This window comes from Cervus canadensis, chromosome 2 (assembly GCF_019320065.1).
Source record: "Cervus canadensis isolate Bull #8, Minnesota chromosome 2, ASM1932006v1, whole genome shotgun sequence".
NCBI classification, from domain to species: Eukaryota; Metazoa; Chordata; class Mammalia; order Artiodactyla; family Cervidae; genus Cervus; species Cervus canadensis.
The window spans coordinates 46,308,751-46,331,284 of NC_057387.1; the positions used below are offsets into that span (position 1 = coordinate 46,308,751).

Consider the following 22,534-nt stretch of genomic DNA (forward strand, 5'->3'; position numbering starts at 1 on the left):
CATATCCTGCTGGTGTTGCTTTTTTCCTCCTGTTATACATGCACTTATAACAAAATGTTATGAATTATGTGTGCACATATATACGTAACTATATAAACAGGAGTGGGAGAGCAGAGCATGGCTAGTTCATAAATCACACCCTGTATATTGCTTTCAGCTTTTTTGTTCTTTTAACTCTGTGCCTAGATAGTTTTCCATGTTGGTACTTGTAGGTCTACCTTATAATGCTTGGATATGTAGTATTGTTGTACCCTTTCCCTATTGCTGTTTTCAGTTTTTCATTGAATACTGCAGTAAACAGTTTCGAACTTACGTATAGTCTGCAAGTATTCTTATAACTTTCTAGATTTTCTGCAAATGTGAGTGTGACTTTGATTAGAAAAAAATTAAAAACAAAAAGCTCAAATTAAGTACCTTGCTGACATGGAAGGGCATGTCACCCCTTTGGCCCTGTAGCATTCTGCTAGAATGTTGATTGAATTCTTGATGTGAAGCAAATGCAGTAAACATATGAGAGTATCCTGTGGGGTAAACAAGTGTGATAGCTATCCCAAACTCTTACTCTTTTGGTCACTAAATGAAACCCTCCTGGCCCTCTCTTCATATTTTTCAATAATTGACTGAGCCAGGTGGTCCTGAACGCATGCTATGTTCAAACCCCCCCATGTGCTGCAGTTACTTTGAATTCTAGTTTTCTTATCTGCATCATATTCATATTCTTGGCTGCCTACATTTATTGTCCTAAAACACTGCATTGTACAAATAGCCTATTATTCTAACATATTTAATGATTTCCTTAATGTGAAAATGTGTATTTGGAGCCAAAAGCCAATCTCCATAAGAAGCATTCTTCTCCCTAGAATCAGGCCTGAAACAAGAATACCTGCCAGTTCAGTTCAGTTCAGTTCAGTCGCTCATTGGTGTCCGACTCTTTGTGACCCCATGCACTATAGCATGCCAGGCCTCCCTGTCCATCACCAGCTCCCAGAGCCTGCTCAAACTCATGTCCATCGAGTCGGTGATGCCATCCAACCATCTCATGCTCTGTCATCCCCTTCTCCTGCCTTCAGTCTTTCCCAGCATCAGGGGCTTTTGCAACGAGTCAGTTCTTCGCATCAGGTGGCCAAAGTATTGCAGTTTCAGGTTCAGTGTCAGTCCTTCCAGTGAATATTCAGGACTGATTTCCTTTGGATTCTGGTTGGATCTCCTTGCAGTCCAAGGGACTCTCAAGAGTCTTCTCCAACACCACAGTTCAAAAGCATCAACTCTCCAGAGCTCAGCTTTCTTTATAGTCCAACTCTCACATCCATACATGACTACTGGAAAAACCAAAGCTTTGACTAGATGGACCTTTGCTGGCAAAGTAACGTCTCTGCTTTTTAATATGCTGTCTAGGTTGGTCATAGCTTTTCTTCCAAGCAGCAAGTGTCTTTTAATTTCACAGCTGCAGTCACCATCTACAGTGATTTTGGAGCCCCCAAAATTAAAGTCTCTCACTGTTTCCATTGTTTCCCCATCTATTTGCCATGAACGGATGAGACTGGATGCCTTGACCTTAGTTTTGTGAACATTGAGGTTTAAGCCAGCTTTTTCACTCTCCTATTTCACTTTCATCAAGAAGCTCTTTAGTTCTTCTTCACTTTCTGCCATAAGGGTGGTATCATCTGCATATCTGAGGTTATTGATATTTCTCCTGGCAATCTGGATTCCAGCTGTGCTTCATCCAGCCCAGCGTTTCTCATGATGTACTCTGCATATAAGTTAAATAAGCAGGGTGACAATATACAGCCTTGACATATTCCTTTCCCTATTTGGAACCAGTCTGTTGTTCCATGCCCAGTTCTTACTGTTGCTTCTTGACCTGCATACAGGTTTGCCAGAGGCAGGTCAGGTGGTCTGGTATTCCCATCTCTTTCAGAATTTTCCAGTTTGTTGTGACCTACACAGTCAAAGGCTTTGGCATAATAAAGCAGAAGTAGATGTTTTTCTGGAACTCTCTTGCTTTTTTGATGATCCAATGGATGTTGGCAACTTGATCTCTGGTTCCTCTGCCTTTTCTAAACCCATCTTGAATGTCTGGAAGTTCACGGCTCACATACTGTTGAAGCCTGGCTAGGAGAATTTTGAGCATTACTTTGCTAGCATGTGAGATGAGTTCAACTGTATGGTAGTTTGAGCATTCTTTGGCATTGCCTTTCTTTGGGATTGGAATGAAAACTGACCTTTTCCAGTCCTGTGGCCACTGCTGAGTTTTCCCAATTTGCTGGCATATTGAGTGCAGCACTTTCACAGCACCATCTTTTAGGGTTTGAAATAGCTCAACTGGAACTCTATCACCCCCACTATCTTTGTTTGTAGTGATGCCTAAGGCCAACTTGACTTCACATTCCAGGATGTCTGGCTCTAGGTGGATGATCACAGCATCCTGGTTATCTGGGTCATGAAGATGTTTTTTGTATAATTCTGTGTATTCTTGCCACCTCTTAATATCTTCTGCTTCTGTTAGGTCCATACCATTTCTGTCCTTTATTGTGCCCATCTTTGCATGAAATTAGTCTTCAGTTTTTTGATTCAGCCCTCTACATAAGATGAAATAAGTGGTGTAAATATTGAGAAGGAAGAAATAAAGCCTTGTATTCTATAAAGTATATCTAGAAACCAAAAACAAAATCAGTTTTTAAGACTATCAAATAGAAGTTCAGGAAGGTGTCATGTGTGATCTGAATATGTGAAGCTTAGTAGCATTCTTATATGCCAGTTTTAACTATAAGTAAAGATCATAAGAAAAAAAAAATCCCTTAAATATTAAGGATTGGGAAAGAATCTTGAATAAAAGGAAACAGTATAGACCCAATAGTGAAATCTTATTAAGAGACATTAGATTTGATGTGAATAAATACAGAAACATGTTTCTGGTGTATAAAAACTTAGAAAGCTTTTCAAATTTCCCCAATTTATGATGCAGTATCAGTCAGAATTCTGGAGTTTTTTTTACTTTGTTTTTTTATTCAATGCTAAATTTTTTTTTTTCCACTTGCCAGGCATTGTCATAGGCAGTTGGGATACATCAGTGAAAAAACAGGTCAGAAAATTCCTGCAATCATGAAACTTACTGTACTCAAGCTGGATCAGAAAGGCAGTAATACCAGACAGAGTGAATAAGAAAACCATACAGCCAGTTAGTAGGCAATCAGTGCTGGGGGATGATTGCACAAGAACTGGGGGTGGGGGTGGGGGTAGGGGATGAGAATTTTCACAAGGAGGAAAAATTTGCAGTTCCGATCAGGATCTTCAAGAAAATGGGAGCACCTGGGAGAAGAGCATTTCAGACAGAGGGTGTGGTCTGGAAAAGCTGCCGAATGGATGTTGGGGGAATGGCTGAGGGTCAGAGTGAGTGGAGGGAGGGACACCAGAGAAGAGAAGGAAGGGTAGGTTGGGGCCAGATGGTATGGGGCCTTGTAGGCCCGTGTGAGGACTTCCTCTCTTGCTCTGAGGAAAATAAGGAGCTGTTGGAAGGTGTTGTTCCAGAGAGTGACGTGGCCTGACTGCTATTTTAAACAAATCACTCTGGTTGCTGTGTTGCAAGTAGACTGTATGGGACAGGGTGGAACCAGGGAGGGTAGTTAGGAAGTGGGAGCAATCCAAGCAAGAGAGAGTATGGCTTGTATTACTAGGGACAGGAATAGGAGGAAATGGTTAGAATTTGGATTTTTTTTTTTTTTTCCCTGAAAGTAGAGTAATAGAATTTCCCGACAGATTGGATATGAGTTGAGAAGAAAAGAGCAATCAAGCAGAAGTTGGGAGATGCTGTGAGTGGCCCTGGGAAGTCTATCAGTGGAGCGTCCTCATCTCCAAGTGTCTTTATAAATAATATTTTGTACCACCCAGATGAGTCAACAGCCTTACACCGGCTGGAGGAACCAGGATGCAACCTGGGATTCAAAGGGGCTGCCCAGGCCCACCCAGCACTGGTTTAAAACCATTTCCTAAGTCCTGTGCACTTGCACTCTCTCTCTTTCTTCTCTCCCCTCCCCCACTTCCCCTCTCACTCCTCCTCTGCCAACCCTAGAACGCCTTTCAAACTCCAGAAAGGATTCTACGAAGTCCTTCCAGGTGTTGAGGAACTTTTTGAAATACTAAGACTCTCCCTCTGCAGCCTCCTCGCCCCATGTTGCTGTCATTCCCTCATGCTGCCACGAGATGGCAGTGCACTGCGGAGCATTCCGCCCTTGGGCCCTGCCCGACTTCCCAGCAGGGACTGCAGAATGGATTTCTAATATGTATCGCACAGTAATCTGGCTTGGGGAAGATGTGGAGAGATTTGTCCCCAGTTCTTTTTTTTAGCAGCATCATATATCCTTTCTAGGGATAATATCTTTTCTTGAGTTTGGAAAGGCTCTAACTGGCTTTCTGGCAGTCTTTCCGTGTAGGGTGTGTCTTTAAAGACTTTCTTCACCAAACACCTTCTTGAGGTTGCAGTACTGTTTATTTGTTTTATACACTCTTTATTTGAGACAGGTAGAACAGCTCCCTAGAAGCCTTCTCAAAAGTAAAGTCCTTCTTGAAAATTATAAGTGGATATTAAGTAGTTTCTCTATGCAGAATTTGGACTGTGTTTTTATAAAGAAGTAAGGAAAAGAAATACCCTTAGTCTGAGGTTTCTTTGGTATAGTTGGACAGGCAGAGCATGAATACTGGAAACCTTAGGAATTAATTAATGAAAGTGTTAAAGGGCAGTGCTACTGACTAAAAAATAATATAGCACCAGGTACCTCTGGAGTATGGAGTACAGGTTGGGATGGGAAAGAAGCCTCATGGTTGAAGTCTGCCTAACTGCCTTGTCAGTTAGGCTCCCAGCCTCTCTGCCCTTCCCTAGTAGAAAACCCAAGGTTTATCCACTGGAGAGGTTAAATAAAGAAGTTTTGGTTTTGAAAACAACAAACCAAGTTGCAGATGAGTTAAGACATTGCCCTAAAAACTGAGAGCTTAAGGAATGTGTAGAACTACCCCTGTCCCCCCCATGCACACCACTTAGGTCTCCTTTGCCATCAGTTCATATGTTTGCCCCAGGCAGGAGATTAAACATTAACTTTGAAGAAACTGATTTGCTTTGGAGAATAGAACTATGTATTCCAACACTTGGGATTTTCCCCCAGTGAAGTGGTCAAGTCCTGTTTTTGTCCTCTACGTGACAAGTTCCACCCAGCACACAGAGCTTCCGTCTTCCTTTTTATGCCTCATTTTTCAATAGGAACTGGGATTTCTCAGCCTTGATGCAGTTGATATTTTAGATGCGGAGGCTGTCCTCTCCCTGTGGGATGTCTAGCAGCATCCCCAGCCTTCACCACTAGAGGCCAGTAGCACCCATTCCTTCCCCACCCCTCACCCCCAGACTTGGCGACCAAACATGTCTCCTATCCTTGTCGCCTTAAGATCTCTGAGGGAGAAATCTCCCCCTCTCTCTTGAGAACTGCTGCTTTGAACCAGCATCCACAAACTACCAGATATTGGAGGAAAGTCCCTAACATAAGAGAAGGCAAAACTAATCAGGAAAGGGATTTGAAAAAAGGACTGGGGAGGGCGGAGGAGGAGATTTTGAAGGAAAACAATAATGTTTGAGAAATGAGAGGACATTGTATCTTTAAAAAAAGAATGAGATCTACTTTTTAAAAGCCCTCATAGAATAAGAAAAACCTTTGGCTATTAACATTTAATTATAGGAATTAAAAAATCAGAGTATTGGAAGATCATATTCAGGAGCTCTACTGTAAATAAGAACAAAAAATAAAAACAGTAGAGGAAAGGTAAGAAAATTAAATAATTAAATTAGAAGTTGGAGGTCTGCTATCAAAAAGACCAAGGACATGGGGGAAGTTGGTTTCTTTTTAAGTGAAGACCCAAGGAAAATTCCTAGCACCTGAAGGACATGACCTTCAAACTAAAGGGCTACCCCCAAGCCAGTTAAAACTGCAGTCACAACAAGATATATCATCATACTATTTCAGAACTAGTGGTTAAAGAGGAAAATTCCAAAAACATCCAGAAAGAAAAAGGAAAGGAGTTACGTTGGAGGTTCTGATGGCATTCAGAATGAGCGTGGAGAAATGTCCTCAAGCTGCTTCCCCATAAGTCCTTTCACAGAGGACGTGCTCCACCAAAACAAGGGGCATCCAAGAAGGAGGAAGGCTTTAGTCCAGGACCCTGAGAGCAGCAAGCGGAATTCTCAGGATGCAGGGAAGGAGTTCCGTGTGAAGACAGCCATGTTCAGCAGGCCCAGAGAGAGAAAGGACCATGCTGATTGGAGTGTGGAGGAGGGACAGCTCTGGAGCTGGGGTGTTGGGGGGCGGTGGGGGGTGGGGGAGTGGTAGCTTCTCCAGAAGGGTAGGGGGACGCGAAGAGTGAACCTGGAAACGTAAGGAAGGTGGGAAGTGCAGCACTCACACAAACAAATGGAGGTTGTGTTTGACAAGAATCACAACAGCTGCTTAAAGCAGTCGGTTAAATTTACAAGGCAAGAAATTATTTCAGATTTAGAAACCCAAGACCATCTTAGAATGTTTTCAGTTGCAGAAGAGATTTAAGTTAGCTGGTATTAAGATTGTACAAAGTGGGTAGAGGAATCATCTTAGCGTTATGAATAATGGTTGATTTTCAGTTTTGTTTGAACATTTTCTGTGTTTTCTAAAGTTATAATTAGAAAACAAAGTGTTTTGGAGGAGGTTTTTTTTTTCCTGTTTGTGTTTTTAGAAATAAAGCTGAGAAGAGAGAAAAGCCCTAGTGGAAGTAGTAATTTTCTGAATACCCACGTTTCATCAGCACTAATATTTTGGGACTAGTATAATTTTTTGGAAGCACATTACTTTTTCTGTTACTTTAATAAATAGGGATCTTTTGTATCATCTTTTAGCCTGTCTGTATGATTCAGTGACAGTTTCGTGATTGCAGGACTCATCGACCAGTACTTCTGAAACAAACATAATGTGCTTCTATTTAACGACACCTGCTATTTTCCACAAGGTGGGGTGCTAACTTCACACAGTGAACTGAGACTGTTTCTAACTGCTGAGACTTCTAAATCTAATGCTAATGCACTTGGTATCTCTCTTACATAATTCCCAGGCAGTCCTAAAAGAAGTAAGTTTGTGAACTGTGTAAAAGCAGTTATGGGGTTTTGTTTCCCTTTCTGAATTGTGTGTTACAGTTCATGGTTTAACATATTTACCTTCTTAGAGCGTGACCAGTGTATACATGCACTTTTCCTCTTTATAGTGGACCTTAACTGTATTCAATTATAGGTGAAGGTAAAAAATACCTCTGATTTAGAAGAGGATCACTCTAGATGCCTGAAATACCTTAAATAGAAAGTATCTAAAATGTTTTGCACTTGGAGATCCTGCAGTGGCTCTTTGAATGAATGAATGATTCTTTTTAAAACAGTACAGCAGATAGATGTATAATATATGGTTCTCAAATATTTTAAGTAGCTTAATCTCTTAAACTCCTTCCCAAATCTTAATTGTCACATCCTCCATCTCTGCAACAAAGGCAAGTTAGTTTAAACTTTCTTTGAATCAGATTCTGAATTGATGTTATTAAAATAACTGTAAATAGCATATTGCATTTATTTCAACCTTCAGGTAACTTAGCTGTCTTCCCTGTGCCAGTGAAATTTGTATGGGCGTCTTACAACATGTAGAGCTGGTAACATTTTACAGTATGATGCTGTTGTTTTTCCATTTTAAAGCAAATTAAAAACATTATAATAACCAGTGTTTTAATCTAAATATTTACATAAATAGCATACTTTAAAAACTCATGGGCCCAAGCATACAGTAATTTCTGTTGTTGTTGACACAAAATCAGGATGTGGCCTGTTTCCTTTTATCCTTCCTTTTGCACAAATGGAGATTCTTTGGTCACTTTTAGCCTTTAAGCTCCAGGAAATAATTCTGGAGCCGGTAGTCACAATCCTCCCAGGGACAACATGGTTCTAAGCCCTGCAAGTAGTGAGGCTGATCGGTGGTGGTTTCAATCACCAACTGACCAAAGAGCTGAGCACACAAAGGAGGCAAAAGCGGAAGAGGGGGTGCCAAGGGTCTTCACTTGTCCTTCAGGGATGGGAGAGGCGCCTGAGTCATGGCAGAAAGTGACGATCCATGAAGTGACCTATGACGAAGGAGCCCTGGGTTCCAAGCTGGGTCCTGCTGATGACCAACCACCTCTATCACCTTGGGCAACTTAGTCTCTCTGGACCTCAGCCTGTCACTGTGAAGGAAGCCAGGAGGCCTGGCTGAGACCAGGGATCCTCAACAAGCATCCGTGATCCCACTGTTGGCTGTCAAGTCTGACTTGTCTGAGACAAATGAGGCCTCTGCCCCAGGCCAGGTTACCCTGAGACCTGTCAGTGCCTGCCTAGAATCTAGATTTCCCAACACTGCCTTTTCCTAGATTCCCAGTTGTCTAACTCTGTCTGCCACCCTGCCAAGTCAACCCATTGCCCATATTCCCGTACAAATCCTTGTCTGCCCCATCTCAACCTGAAAATTACCTGTGTGTGTTCTCTGACAGGTGGCGCTAGTGGTAAAGAACCATCCTGCCAATGCAGGAGACATAAGAGATGTGAGTTCGATCCCAGGGTTGGGAAAATCCCCTGGAGGAGAGCGTGGCTGCCCACTCCAGTATTCTTGCCTGGAGAATCCCATGGACAGAGCAGCCTGGCGGGTTACAGTCTCTAGGGTCGCAAAGAGTCGGACATAACTGAAGCATCTTAGCACACACTTTCTCTGACACTGATATATTTTGTACTTAGAGTGTTTTTTTTTTGTGACTCAAAATTATGCTCAAAACCAAACCATAATGATATGCTCTCAGTCTGTTTCCCCTTTTACCATCACTCCCCTAGAAACCTGAGAGTCAGCCCAAGCTCCCCATCTTCCTTAAATCCCTGATGCCTGCCTCTTGCCCACTCCAGTCCTTCACCTTAGTGTTATGAGTACCCATTAGGCCTTCAACATCATTCTCCTGATGTATTTCAGTTTCTCCCAAATGCTTTCCCTTCTCTGGTTGAGACCCCTCAGCAGGGCCTCTCTATCCACTCTCTTCATACTTTCCTTTTTAACATCTTCAGTATCTCCTCTTTGCCTTTAGATTTGAGCACATACTCTTCAGCATGGCTTTGGGGGCCCTACTTCTCAAGCTCCATTTGCTGCCGCTCTCTGCTCTTTACATGCCAAAATCTAGTCCCCCAGGTATTCCATGCCACTCCATGCCTCCCTGCTATGAACATGCCAGAAGAGTCTCTTTCCCCCTCTGCTAGACCTGATAAATCTCATATTCTTCCAAGTTAGATAAAATAGCTCTTCCATAAAGCTTGACTTGGTTTATCAAAGTATTAATTCATCATTTCTTACTTGGTGCTAACATTATGTTTAATAATTATGTCTCTTATTGTATCAGTCTCTCTGGTTGCAATTATTAGTGGTCCTGTGTCGCTCTACCAGACGGCAGTGAGTTCCTTATAAATATTTTACTTACCCTTGTGCTCCCAGCCCGATTCTGTCACCTGGTAGGTGCTCTTGGGAGTTTATCTGAGCTTACAATGAAGAGTCTGGCTCTGATAGCCAGTGTCATAAATGACTGCTTCATCTATGATTTGAATATATTTTCCCTTTGAAGCAGAGGAAAATAGTCTTTAAATTCATACCATTTTAAAGCTAAAAGGAAGGGTGTCTCAACTGCAAGTGCCCTAAAACCAAACTCAAAACTGGCTCGAACAGTAAAGAGAATGTTTTGACTTACAACAAGGGAAAAATTCAGTCTTGTTTCTGGCAAGACTTGGTCCAGCTGCCCAGGGAAGTCACCAAGGATAGTGGTGTGTCTCTGCTTCATCCTCCGCAGAGTCATCGCCGTTGGCCCCCCCAGTGCTGCCTCCAGCAGCCCCCAACGCTCCCCCCAGGAGAGCAAAGAGCGTTAGCACCTTCCAGCTTCATGTCTTTGCCCTAACTGTCTAAGGAAGAAGAAGGTCTCTTATAGCATGTCGGAGAGGGAGAGAGAAAGCGTCTTTTCCCCCAAAAATCCAAGCTAACATCTCCTGCCTAATGATCTCCAACTGGGTCACGTTCCCATCTTTCAGCTAATCATCACAGCCAGAGGTGAGCGTCGTTCCCTGGTGCTGAAGCTATTCCAAGTCTACTCTTGGAGCTACAGGTTGGGGCTTAAGGAGACGGGCTAAAATCCCACCAAAAGCATCAGACTGCAAATGTGAGCAAGAGTGAATTACCCAAAGGAAAAATCAGATTATTGCTGGCAAAAGAAAGAGTCACTAAAAGGCTGGAAAAGGACAACTAATGTTCATCATGAAGGACTTTAGAAATCTTTTGGGCCAGATTCCCATAATTGTTTCAAGAACAAACTTCTTTTTTTATTTCCCTGAAGCCTGAGACCTCCACGTAAGAAAAGAGCTTCTCAAGGTAAAGTGAGGAGTGAGTGCAAGTCGTGGGGAAGGGCTGGAGCAGCAGCCTTGTCTTTGACAAGTCAAGCTTGAGGACCAGTTGTGGGATCGTGATGGCTGGTTAAGGATCCCTGATCTCAGCCAGGCCTCCTTGCTTTCCAGTGAGAGACCTGAGGTCCAGAGAGGCTAAGTCAACCGGGTTTCAGAGCTGATTATCTGAGCGGAACCCAGCTTGGAACCCACAGCTCATTCATCCTAAGTCACTTCACGGTGCATCATCATCACCTACCGTGAAGTAAGCAGCTACCAAGTTCTGGAAAGGACATGCATATAAAACCTTTTTTTTGGTAAATTATGGTCATCTTGATTTCAGAGTAGTTGAGTGAATCATCCAACATACTTTTACCGTATATTATACTTTTCATTATTAAAAAGAGCAGTTATGAAAGAAAGCTGAAACCATTTTTGGTTGAATAGAATTTTACCATTTTCATTTTGTCTAGTTTCCAAGATTCTGTACTAGCATGGCATTCACTAAATAATAAATGTATTGTACGTTTCAGTGTGTGGTAACAGCAAAGAATGACTTCATAGACCACTTGACCTGCTCTGTTGTGGGTTTATGATGCCATCTGGATTCCTTAGTGGAATTATTTCCATCTAAATCACTGTAAACTCCTATTTAGCTTGTCACAAATCTAAAGCCAGATATGTTTGTGGTTTTTAGCAGTGATGTAATTCTGAAAGACACTTTGAAAGTTACAAGTTGTCATATAGCCTTAGCGTTTCACTTAAGTGTTCCACGTAATTCCAGACAAGCTAGAAGGTTGAAAAAAAAATCTATTGCTCTATTTTTTTTTTTTTTTTTAACTCTTAAACATTCCGCCTTTGCTGTCTATCTTGCTACTGTGGATTTGGTTATACATCAATCAAGTATGTGTGGGGAACACTGGGAGGCTCTGTGGGCTACATAGTAATGTAAGCCTGGTCCCTGCTACTTCTTAATGAGGAAGCTTATATAGATAGATGGAAAGGATGTCTCTAACCATATGGTGAAGAGAGAATAAGAGAGTCTCTCTTTGTCTTTTATATCACTGCCAATTGTGTAGAAGAGACTGGATCACATTGCAAGATGCACACATACTGCAGGGTGGCCACGTTGACCCACACGGAAAGGACTCAACTATGACATACTTTCGAGGAGGGTGTGACCTAGTTGGCTGCCAGGTAGGAGCAGCGGCAAAACGGCAGAACCTGCCAACAGGGACTTGGGGCCTAAGAGTCAACAGAAAAGTCTGAAGGTTTCTAAGGCCCTGTGTTTGTGTTCTGAATGTTCCCCAGAAAGGCGTGGGGGCTGAGGGAGTCATTGGTAACAGTGGTAGGTGGGGGAGGGGTGCCAAACCTACAGTGCAGAGCCACGAAGAGAGAAGGCCTGGAGAGCAGTTCCCATGGAGATGCAACACACCCTGGGGGCGGAAGGCTGGGGACACGTGGGGCAGTGGGTTGCCAAACAGAGAAGGAAGAGGAAATGGGTCAGGATGGGTAGCTGGCTGTCTTAGAAACCCCAGGAGGCCGGGAAGCACAGCTCCAGGGGCAGCTGGTTCAACTAGCTGTGTGTTGGGGAGTCAGGCTTCTCAGCAGAAAGGTTTAGGGACCCAAGGCCGGGGTTCCAGTTCTGGCTGTACCACTTGCTGGCTCTGTCCCCCTGGGAAAGTTCAGGCTTCTCATTTGTGAAATGAGGAGATGGGATTAATTGGTGCTTTAGGTTCCTGAGATGTTAGGAGATAAAGAATCAGCATCCTCCCCAGCAGAGACCACAGGTTGGGACTTCTGGAAATGTTAATGACACGCGTTTATCTACTCAGTGGTGAAGAGCACGTGTGACTCATGAAACACCATGCTGTGTGCCAACATCAGGAAACCCTGTCCTTTCATTGGCGCTCTCGCTCTGGAGGGAGAGGCAGGGAGCCGTCAAACCATCACAAACAAGTTAATTTGTTACCAGGAACCGCTATGAAGATGGTAAAAGAAGACAGTGTGGTGGGGGGAGGGTGCAACCGTCTATTTCAGGGGGGGTGCTGATGGAGGAGAACTGAATCCTCTCTGAGGAGAGAACATTCAAGAGAGACCTGACTTGCAGGAAGGAGCTTCCTAGGAGACAGTCCAGGGGCAAGGTAGACCGCTCAGAAGAAGCAGAAAAGGCCCTCAGGAAGGAATGGGTCCGACACATTCAGACAGCAAAAAGGAGAGCAGTGTGGTTAGGGTGAGCGGGGGGCGGTTGGGGAGGTAAGCCAGCACCAGACGACATGGGACCTTGGAGGCAGTGGTAAGAAAGTTGGATCTCATCCCAAGTGCAGCGGTAAGCCTTTGGAGGGTTTTAAGCAGGAAAATGAAAGGAAAGATCTGCTGTACATTATGAAAAGATCGCTCTGGAGATTCTGTGAAGGATAAAATGAAGGGGTGCAAGAGGAGAAGCAGAGATGAATTAAGAGGGAACTGTAATAGTGAGAGGTGTGATGGTTTGGACCATGAAAGTGGCAAGGATGTAGGGAAGAAGTGGATAGATAGGAATGTGTGTAGAGGTTTGGGAAGAAGGAAACAGGGGGACAGTCCCCCCCACCAGCCTTCGTCTCTGCTGGTGCCAACATAGATCTTCATGTCTATTCAGGAAATCTGTTTATGATAGAGTCTCCTGTTCATTTGTCAATTTCTGGTTTGGGAGTGCAGGAGTATCCTGTTTTGGTAGCAAATATAAGAGTTCAGTTTCAACTTGTTATAGAAAAAAAGCCTAGTAAATAGAGGAACACCAAAACAAGTATGTATTTCTTGCCCAGTAGAATGGATTGAGGGCCAGTTTAGCAGTCCACAGTGTTTCTCAGAGGAAGAACTTTCCCTGGGTCCCTGTAAGAATCCAGGAAAAAGCTGACCCTGCTTGGGTCGTGTGGCCACTCCCAAATCAAATGTTAGGTCTGGGGATATGGTTCAGTGGGTAAAATGATGAGTGAAGCATCCTTTGTGTCCTGCCTCCCATTAATAAGACATAAAAAAAGGGTCAGGGACAGTTTCTTCAAGGCAAAGGTACAGACTAACAAAAACAATATGTCTATAAAGATGCCTTCACTTGAATTGCTCCAGATGCCACAAGTCCTCAGAATGCCTGTTCATAGCCAAGCCTAAATTGTAGCTCTCTGAAATTATTCCTTTCCTTTGTCTTCAAAGGAACTTTGGTGAAGACCAAAATATAAGCATTCTGTCAATTAGTTTTCCTCATTTACTTCTTTATATATTTGAGTATCTTCTGAAACTATATAAAGTAATAAAAACTCTCTTAAGATTTTGTTCTGGCCTGGTTCTCAGTATTTCTTCTAGGTGACATGGGACATCAGACAGACACCCAGCACCAACTTCTGTGAATCAGGCATGGGTAACTTGAGGGCTCTGTCCATGTCAGGATGGCCTCAGGCTTCCCTCCACTTGACTGTATGCCTGCACATAGGTTAGCACAGACCCAGTGGGCGTAGAATTTTTCAGACACTTTTAGACACACCGTGGGAGGCTCTCCTTTAACCTCACTCCCTTTCCCTGTGTGCTCACTCATACCTCAAGCATCACATCACTCCTCTCTCATGGACCTGTTTTCTGGGGAGAGGATCCACAAGGACTAAGAAGTTCCTTGAGGCCCTTGTGAATGGTCGGTTCCACAGAGAGAAGTCTAGGCCGTGTACCCGGGTCTTGTTCATTTGTCGTTGGTTCCTTCTCATCTCCCTTAGGGTTTCGTGCCTCTTGACTCTGGCTGTTTGTGAACTCTCAATCCTGGGCTGTGCTTGGGCATTTTTCCTCTAGCCCCAGGAATTCCCGTTTATTGAGTAGATTGTACAAATAAGGCCCAAGGAAGCACTCTGAAATTGCCTCCTTTGTGTCATTTCTTCATTCCCTGTCTAAATACACCTCAGCTAAGTGACAGGAAGCTTGAATTATTTTCTGTTAATATGCAATAATGTACGAATCATTTATTCAGTAAATTTGCATTGCTCAAATACTCATAAGCACTGAGATTGCAGTGATTCAGGTTCCTGGCCTCTTCAGGTAAATTATATTCTAGTGGAGCAAACAGTCAGACATGTGGAGGAAACATATAACATGCCAGGAGAGTAAGTAGAATAACTTTAAAACAAAAGGCAAGCCTGGTGTTTGGAGGAGAGAGGAGTGTGTATACCGGTGAGAGGAGAAGGGTTGTGTAGAAAGATTAGTCGGAAAAGGTGCCTCTGAGAACTGATCTGATGGAGTTGGCTGGGAAGAGACTTGGATTTGGAGAGAAATCTCTATTTTGGTAGGATTGCCAGTTACCTGAAAATTTAGATGGTATCTGGAGGTACCGGCCTGTCTGGTGTGAAGCCATAAGCCAGAAAGTGGCACCATATGTAACCACCACCACTCACCCTGGCCACACATCCCCTGCAAGTAACCATCATGGTTCTGACCCCTTGCCTAGCTCAGTCCTTACTACCCGCCTTTCTCCACGCTGGACACCACCTCTCTGTTTTCCTGTTTATTGTACTAGTAGAATTTCCAGGTTGGCTCTCTTCACAGCTACCACTTAAGCTCTCATCCTTGATGGTAATGTAGGTTCTTGCATCACATTGCCTTGGACTATGCTGAATAAATTTTCTTTCCTATCTCTAGGATGAACCTACCTACTCATTGCCTACCCTATGGCTAACAAGATACTCTGTCACTAAAATTGAGACACTTCTGAGAGCAGAAGGAAGTATTATTTATAACTATGCTGGGACTACAGGTATAAACTGGGACCGTCCTGTGCAAACTGGATGATTGGTCACTGTATGCATGTGGTGGTGGGCCCAGTTATCTCCAGCTCATGAGTGGAACCAAGACCCCCCCTTCCCAGCCTGGCATCTGATCTGAAGAATGAGATTGGGCTCCTTACATGGGTCATCCAGAAGTCAAATATCGGTCACCCCTCTTCAGTCACGACCTTGTCTTTTCACCCTCAGGCCTGTCCTTCTAGTTTCCATCAAGGAGGCCCCAGAACATGCTTCCACTAGTTTCCTTTCTGCTGGGAATGGACTGGAGACTTCCAGAACCTGTTTTCTCAGCTTCTTCAAGCTGCCACCTGGGATGAGATGTAGGCTTTTCTCCCTTGTCCTGGTCTCAGAGAGCTGTCTCCAGACCCTTGCATAGGCCCTAGAAGGCCTGTGTTTTTGCCTCTCTGGGGTTCAGGAGTCAGAAGAGTGGACTTTCAAGCCGGAGTCAAACCAAATCTCCCTTCCAACCCCTCAGGACACTAAAAATACCCCCCAAAATATTGTTCATTGCTTCTTTACATAGCTATAAGCAAAGAAGATGCAGTGTGTGTATGTATATTAATAATAGAGTGAACTAATGCTATTTGCAGCAACATGGATGGTCCTAGAGCCTGTCATACTAAGTGAAGTAAGAAAGAGAAACACAAATACCATAAATATCACATATTTGGAATCTAAAATATGACACAATAGAGCTTATCTACATTCACAGATATAGAAAATAAACTTGTGGCTGCCAAGGTGGGGATGGCAGAGGGATGAAGTGAGAGTTTGGGACTAGCAAATGCAAACTGTTACATATAGAATGGATAAATAGGAAGATCCTACTGTATAGCACAGGGAACTACACACTCAATATCCTGTGATAAACCATAATGGAAAAGAATATATATATATATGTATAACACAGTCTCTTTGCTATACAGCAGAAATTAATACAACATTGTAAATCATCTAAATTTCAATAAAATAAAAATTTTTTTAAGTTATATTGCTCACAGCTTTAAAAGATTCAAGGAGCATAGTAAATACCCATGTTTTTTGAATAAAATATTATAGATATTAAGATCAGGCCTCAAATTTTGGGAAGTAACACCCAAAAAAAACCTTTATAATAAGACTCAACTGAGTTATTTTTACTGTAATAATAATGGCATCTTACTGGGTTACTTCTCCAAACTTTAAAGGTGGGTATTATGTAATATATGGTATATGTTCTGTGATACCTGTTCACAGCACTTCTGACCCAAAAGGTTTCTGATGCGGGATTTTGTCTCTGTAGCGCTGAAATCTAGACCCCATGTGCCCACAGTGCAGAAAGCCAAATTCTGACAGCCGGAGTTTGCAGCCAAGTAAGGGTTTACTGCCAGGCACCAAGTAAGGGAGTGAGAGGCAAGCCTCAGATTCATTCCCACTTTTTCTTCAAGTTAGGGGTTTTTTTTTGTTTTAAGGGCAAGCACAAAGACTGAAATGAATTGGCTTGTGACATTTCTTAATCATAGTTTTGGGGGTCAGGATGTTGGGTTTTGTGAGTCTCAGATCAGGTAGTCCATGGCTCAGGAGTCTGTTAGCTCATCTTGCCCTGAAGAAACAACCTGGGTTTGTATGTTAACGACAGAAACATATACTAGTGATTTTAGTACATTAACAATGATTACTGGCAATATATATTTTAGTCATCGGACACTGGTAGGATTAGTGTTCAGTTAGCATAGGATTGAGGTCAAAGGGGACAATAAAAGGAACAAAGATTTGGATAGAGAGATTAGTCATAAACTCAGTAAGGGAACTCAGTTTTAGGGGAATTTAGTTTCAGCTAACAGGACTATTTTACCCATTACATGTTTTCAATGAATAATCTCCACAAATTAGGCAAACACAACCTCCAGCAAAATTCCTTACAAGTTTGTCCTCGTTTGAATTCTGCTCCTTGTGTGGTCTATAGTTTGGTAACTATTTGTATTATTTTCTCATTGAACATTTAGTACCTTAATCCTTTGGAAGAAAACAAACACACTGATATAGTAAATGATTAATAAGTAAATAATAATAGTGAATAACATATTGAGCCCAGAGCTTTTGTTCTTCACTGGTGTAGCATGAAAGGAAGAGGGAATATCCTTTATCATCATATGTAAAAGAGAGTGGTCACATGTGTACCCCATTTTCACTTTATGCTGAATTCTAGGAACTACATAGATGCCCTCCTGGAGGACAGCATAAGCCTTCACACATGATTTCATGCCTTATGAGGCTCAGACTGGGTGGTCCGTGGCTCAGGGACCAATTTCTTCATGCAAATACTAATATGTGTACCAGTATGTATACCAACACACATAACTGTGTGATTTGTTAATACATATTGGGTCATATTAAACATACTGTCCTGCAACGTGCATATTCACTTTGACAACTTATCTGGGCACATCTTCCATATCTGTTCATATAAATCTATATCATTTGTTCATGTATCTCCATATATTTCATTGCATGGACTTTTCCTATCCCTATTGGAGGATATTTGGGCTGTTTCCAATTTCCACAAATACAGTGATAAAGTGGATAGCATATGGATAAATCTGTGGGATGTATTTCTGGAAGCAGAAATGCTGGATCAAAAATAGACACACTTAAAATTCTGATAGATATTCCCAAACGGCCTTCCCCAAAAGTTATATCAATGTGTTTGCCAAGGGAATGTAAATGTCTATTTCCCTATATCCTCAGTAACATTAAATATCCACAATCTCTGCCAACTCGGTAGGTGAAAAATAACTCATTGCTTCCTGTTGTGTTTAATTGTTAACCATCTTTTCAAATGTTTGACTATGTTTCCTGTTTAGAATTATCTATTCATCTCTTTTGCCCATCTTGATACTAGGTTACTTGTCTTATATATTAATTTGTAATGACTCTGCATATCAGTATGTTAAGGTCTTTACATAAAACATATTTTATAGAAAATTTCCCTTAACTATTGTCAGCAGGCTTCCTTGGTGGCTTAGACCATAAAGAATCCACCTGCAATGCAGGAAACCCAGGTTTGATCCCTGGGTTGGAAAGCTCTCCTGGAGAAGGGACTGGCTACCCACTCCAGTATTCTTGCCTGAAGAACTCCATGGACAGAGGAGCCCTTCAGGCTGCAGTCCATGGGGTAGCAAAGTGTCAGACATGACTGAGCGACTAACAGTTATTGTCAATATTGACTTTAACATCTTGAATCATATTTAGGAACTTTTTGTGGTAACCCAATGATGTGTGTTGTATAAAGCACGAAAAAGGCTTAGTTTAAAAGTAATTCCTAAGAAAGTTAAAAGTAATCAAGAGAGCATTTCCTGTTTGTACAAATGTTAACTGTTACTATGTTTAACTTCTGTATCAGTGGCCCAGTTGATTTGGATTTTTGCTGTTTCCTTCCAGTTTCCTGAATACTATGTTCACCGCATTCCCAGAAGCCGGGAGGTCCAGCAATCCTGGCTGTCCTCAGTGCTCACCACCTTGTACTCCATGTGGCTCTCCTTCCCCCTGACTTACCGAGTGAAGCCAGATCTGGTACGTATCTGGTACCAGATACCAGATTTGGTATTTGGAGGGGAGCGAGGGTCACTCTCCTGTGGATGCTTTGTTAGTAATAAGACAACTTGTTTTCTTAAACAGCTACCATTTATCATTGCACTAGATACTGTACCACGCCTTTTACTAACGTGTGCTGAGATTTATCATTTCAATGCACTTTGCTGAATGAGGTGAGGAATTTGTCTTCCTTGTCTGGCTATAACTTGAACTCTGAACTTGCCTTCTCCCCCACTCTCTGTCTGATGGCAGTAAGAACTAACAGAGCATGGTCTTTAACCAATTTTGCTCCTGTCCACCTGTGGTTCCTGAGCCAACATCGTGTGCTTACTTGTCAGCTGGAAAAGAGCCAGTTTTTTATTCCTTTTCAATACTCTTCTTGTTTTGTCAAAACTCTTTTACCAGTACTCTGTAATGGCCTATTGAGAACAGAATCTAAAAATGTGTGGATATATGTACCTCATTTACTTTGCCGAATTCTTGCAGCAAACACAACATTGTAAATCAATTATACCCCAGTAAAAATTTTAAAATTTAGCAATCTAGTAGGCAAACACAACATTGTAAATCAATTATACCCCAGTAAAAATTTTAAAAATTAGCAATCTAGTAGGCAAATAAAACTCTGTTACCAGAAATTATATGCAATGGGCAGAATGTCATACACTCCCAAGTTTTGATAGGAAAGTAATACAGAAGATAGAAATGTGAAAACCTAATTAGTACACTATGTTAAACCGTATCTTCCTTATCTATAATGGTCTTAAATTCTCTGTGGATGAAGTTCTGTTACTAAATTCTAAATGCACTTCAGTGTAAGGCAGATCAGCAGATATGTTATCACAATAGTGTAGACAGCTCTTAAATAATATTGTCATTCCTGTTAAGGCAGAGTCCATTAATCTGTGTAGCCTTAAAGAAACTCTTGATTAGCTTACCTTATAGATGATTTCTGGCACAGTGAATATTGTTTTCATGAATAGTTGGACAAAAATGCACTTAGCTCTGATGATTTTGAAAGCTCTCTATCAGTTTGGTCTTTGCCTCTCACCAACTGAATTGCCATTCAAGTGCCTCCTTTAGATTAGAATTTTAAAACCAGAATTTTGTATATGAATAATTTAGATTGTTTTTAAAAGCTATAATTTATAGGCAGTGAAATGCACAGATCTTAAGTATATAATTTGACTATATCTCTTATCAAGATATAGAACATTTCTATCACCCCACTGGCCCCTCCCCAAGCAACCAATTTCTGGTGATTTCTATCACCGTAGATTAATTTTGCTTATATTTATTTTAAAATTTTTGACAAAGTAAATTTATCTCACAGTCTCCAACCACATTTTTAGTGTGTAAAATTCAGATGCTTTCTGAAAGATCATTAGTGCTCTTAAGGGGCTTCCCTGGTGACTCAGTGGTAAAGAACCCACCTGCCAACACAGGAGACACAAGTTTGATCCTTGGGTCAGGAAGATCCCCTGGAGGAGGAAATGGGAACCCACTCCAGTATTTTTGCCTGGAGAATTCCATGGACAGAGGAGCTGGTAGACTATAGTTCATGGGGTCACAAAAGAGTTGGACATGACTGAGCAACTGAGCACACACGTGTGTACTGCTCTTAACGATTTAATTATTCCTGAAACTTAAGAGAGAAAATGGAAGGAAGAAAAATGATCTTCACATTTTAAGCTGGAAGTTTTGAGTTTACATTTACCAAGTCACTGGGGACATGGCCACTGTCACAGGCAGCAGCCAGGTTGAGTGTGATGACTTGAGGACGCTAAGGTGTGAAAGTGAGAAGGAGGCAATGACTGACGTGTTGGCTGATGTCTGCTGTGGACGTGGAGAACTATGGTGTCTGCCTGGCCCAAGTGTTTGATACCCTTGTAGTGGAAAGAGTAGTGGGTGGGGTATTAGGACACTTGGTCCCAGGCTCGTTTTGGCTTTTTTTGATTTTAGATCCTTTCTGGGCATCATTCTCTACCTTAAAACAAAAGGACTGAACTAGATGTCCTCTTAGTTTCCTTCAAACTTAGTCTAAAATTTTATGAGTGCCATAAATTTGCCTATAAAGAGTGGAAGGGAGAAAAAAAACACATTATGTTTCTAAAGGAATAAGAGGGGGAAAAGGAGGGAATGTGAGGTACTTATTTCCATTTTAAACTGAGTTTTCAAAATTATTTCAAACCTGAACATTGTCCAGTCTGCTGTTCTGATATGGTTGGCGTCACAGAATGAACTTCCACTTAGTGAAAGTCCCTTTTACACACCCACCAAGTTAATGGGTAAAAGGCCTTTTTTCCTACTTCAAAAGCGGAACTACAACACGCAGCTCTCTCCTGTATTCATCCTTGACGTTTTCTTTTTTTTAAAATTTATAAATGGCACTAATTCTTTTGAATATTTTTGCCCTTTTAAACTGAAATATATTAAATCTATAGTGTTGTGTTAGTTTCAGGTATGCAGAAGAGTGATTCAGTTATGTGTGTGCATGTATATATGTTCTTTTTCAGATTCTTTTCCATTATAAGTTATTGCAAGATATTGACTATAGTTCCCTGTGCTATACAGTGGGACTTTGTTCTTTATCTCTTTTATGTATAGTGGTTTTTTTTTTTTTTTTTTTATAGTGGTTTTTATCTGTTAACCTCAAACTAATTTATCCCTCCACCCTCTTCCCCTTTGGTAACCAAAAGATTGTTTTCTATGTCTGCAAGTCTGTTTCTGTTTTGTAAATAAGTTCATTTGTATCTTTTTTTTTTTTTTTTTGGATTCCACAAATAAGTGATATCATATGGTATTGTCTTTCTCTGACTTATTTCACTTAGTATGATAATCTCTAGTTCCATCCATGATGCTGCAAATGGCATTGTTTCATTCTCTTTTATGCTGAGCAATATTTCTTTGTATATGTATGCTACATTATTATCCATTCATCTGTTGTGCATGCTTACATTGCTTCCATGTCTTGGGTATTATACATAGTGATGCTATGAACATGTATCTTTTCAAATTAACATTTTTATCTTTTCTGGATCTGTGCTCAAGAGTGGGATTGCTAGATCATATGGCAACTCTGTTTTTAATTTTTTAAGAAATGTCCATACTGTTTTCCTCAGTGACTGCATCAATTTACATTCCCACCAACCGTGCAGGAGGGTTCCCTTTTCTCCATGTCCTCAGCACTTATTATTTGTAGACTTTTTGGTGATGGCATTCTGACTCGTGTGAGTTTTGATTTTCATTTCCTAACAGTTAATGATGATGAGCATCTTTTCATGTACCTGTTGGCCATCTATATGTCTTCCTTGGAGAAATGTCTCCAGATCCTCTGCCCATTTTTCGATTAGATTGTTTGGTTTTTCGTTATTGAGTTGTATGAGCTGTTTGTATATTTTTGAAATTAAGCCCTTGTTGTTTGCTTCATTTTCAAATATTTTATCCCCATCTGTAGATTGTCTTTTTGTTCTGTTGAGGGTTTCCTTTGCTGTGCGAAAGCTTATAAGTTTGATTAGGTCCTATTTGTTTATTTTTGCTTTTATTTCTATTGTCTTAGGAATATAGTCGGGTCATTTATGTCAGAGAACGTTTTGCCTATGTTATTTTGTAGTTTTATGGTATCCTGTCTTACATTTAAGTCTTTAAGCCATTTTTAGTTTCTTTTTGTGTATAGTATGAGGAT

At 41.4% G+C, this 22,534-nt stretch overlaps 1 protein-coding gene across 1 annotated transcript in view; it reads left to right on the top strand.

Moving 5' to 3' along the window:
• The window catches only part of ALG14 (ALG14 UDP-N-acetylglucosaminyltransferase subunit), a 97,460-nt gene that overhangs the window by 16,623 nt on the left and 58,303 nt on the right, over window positions 1–22,534 (top strand). The window contains exon 3 of the mRNA XM_043460588.1: window positions 18,697–18,828. Within this exon, the coding sequence (XP_043316523.1) occupies window positions 18,697–18,828 (132 nt within the window). The remainder of the gene's footprint in view (window positions 1–18,696; window positions 18,829–22,534) is intronic.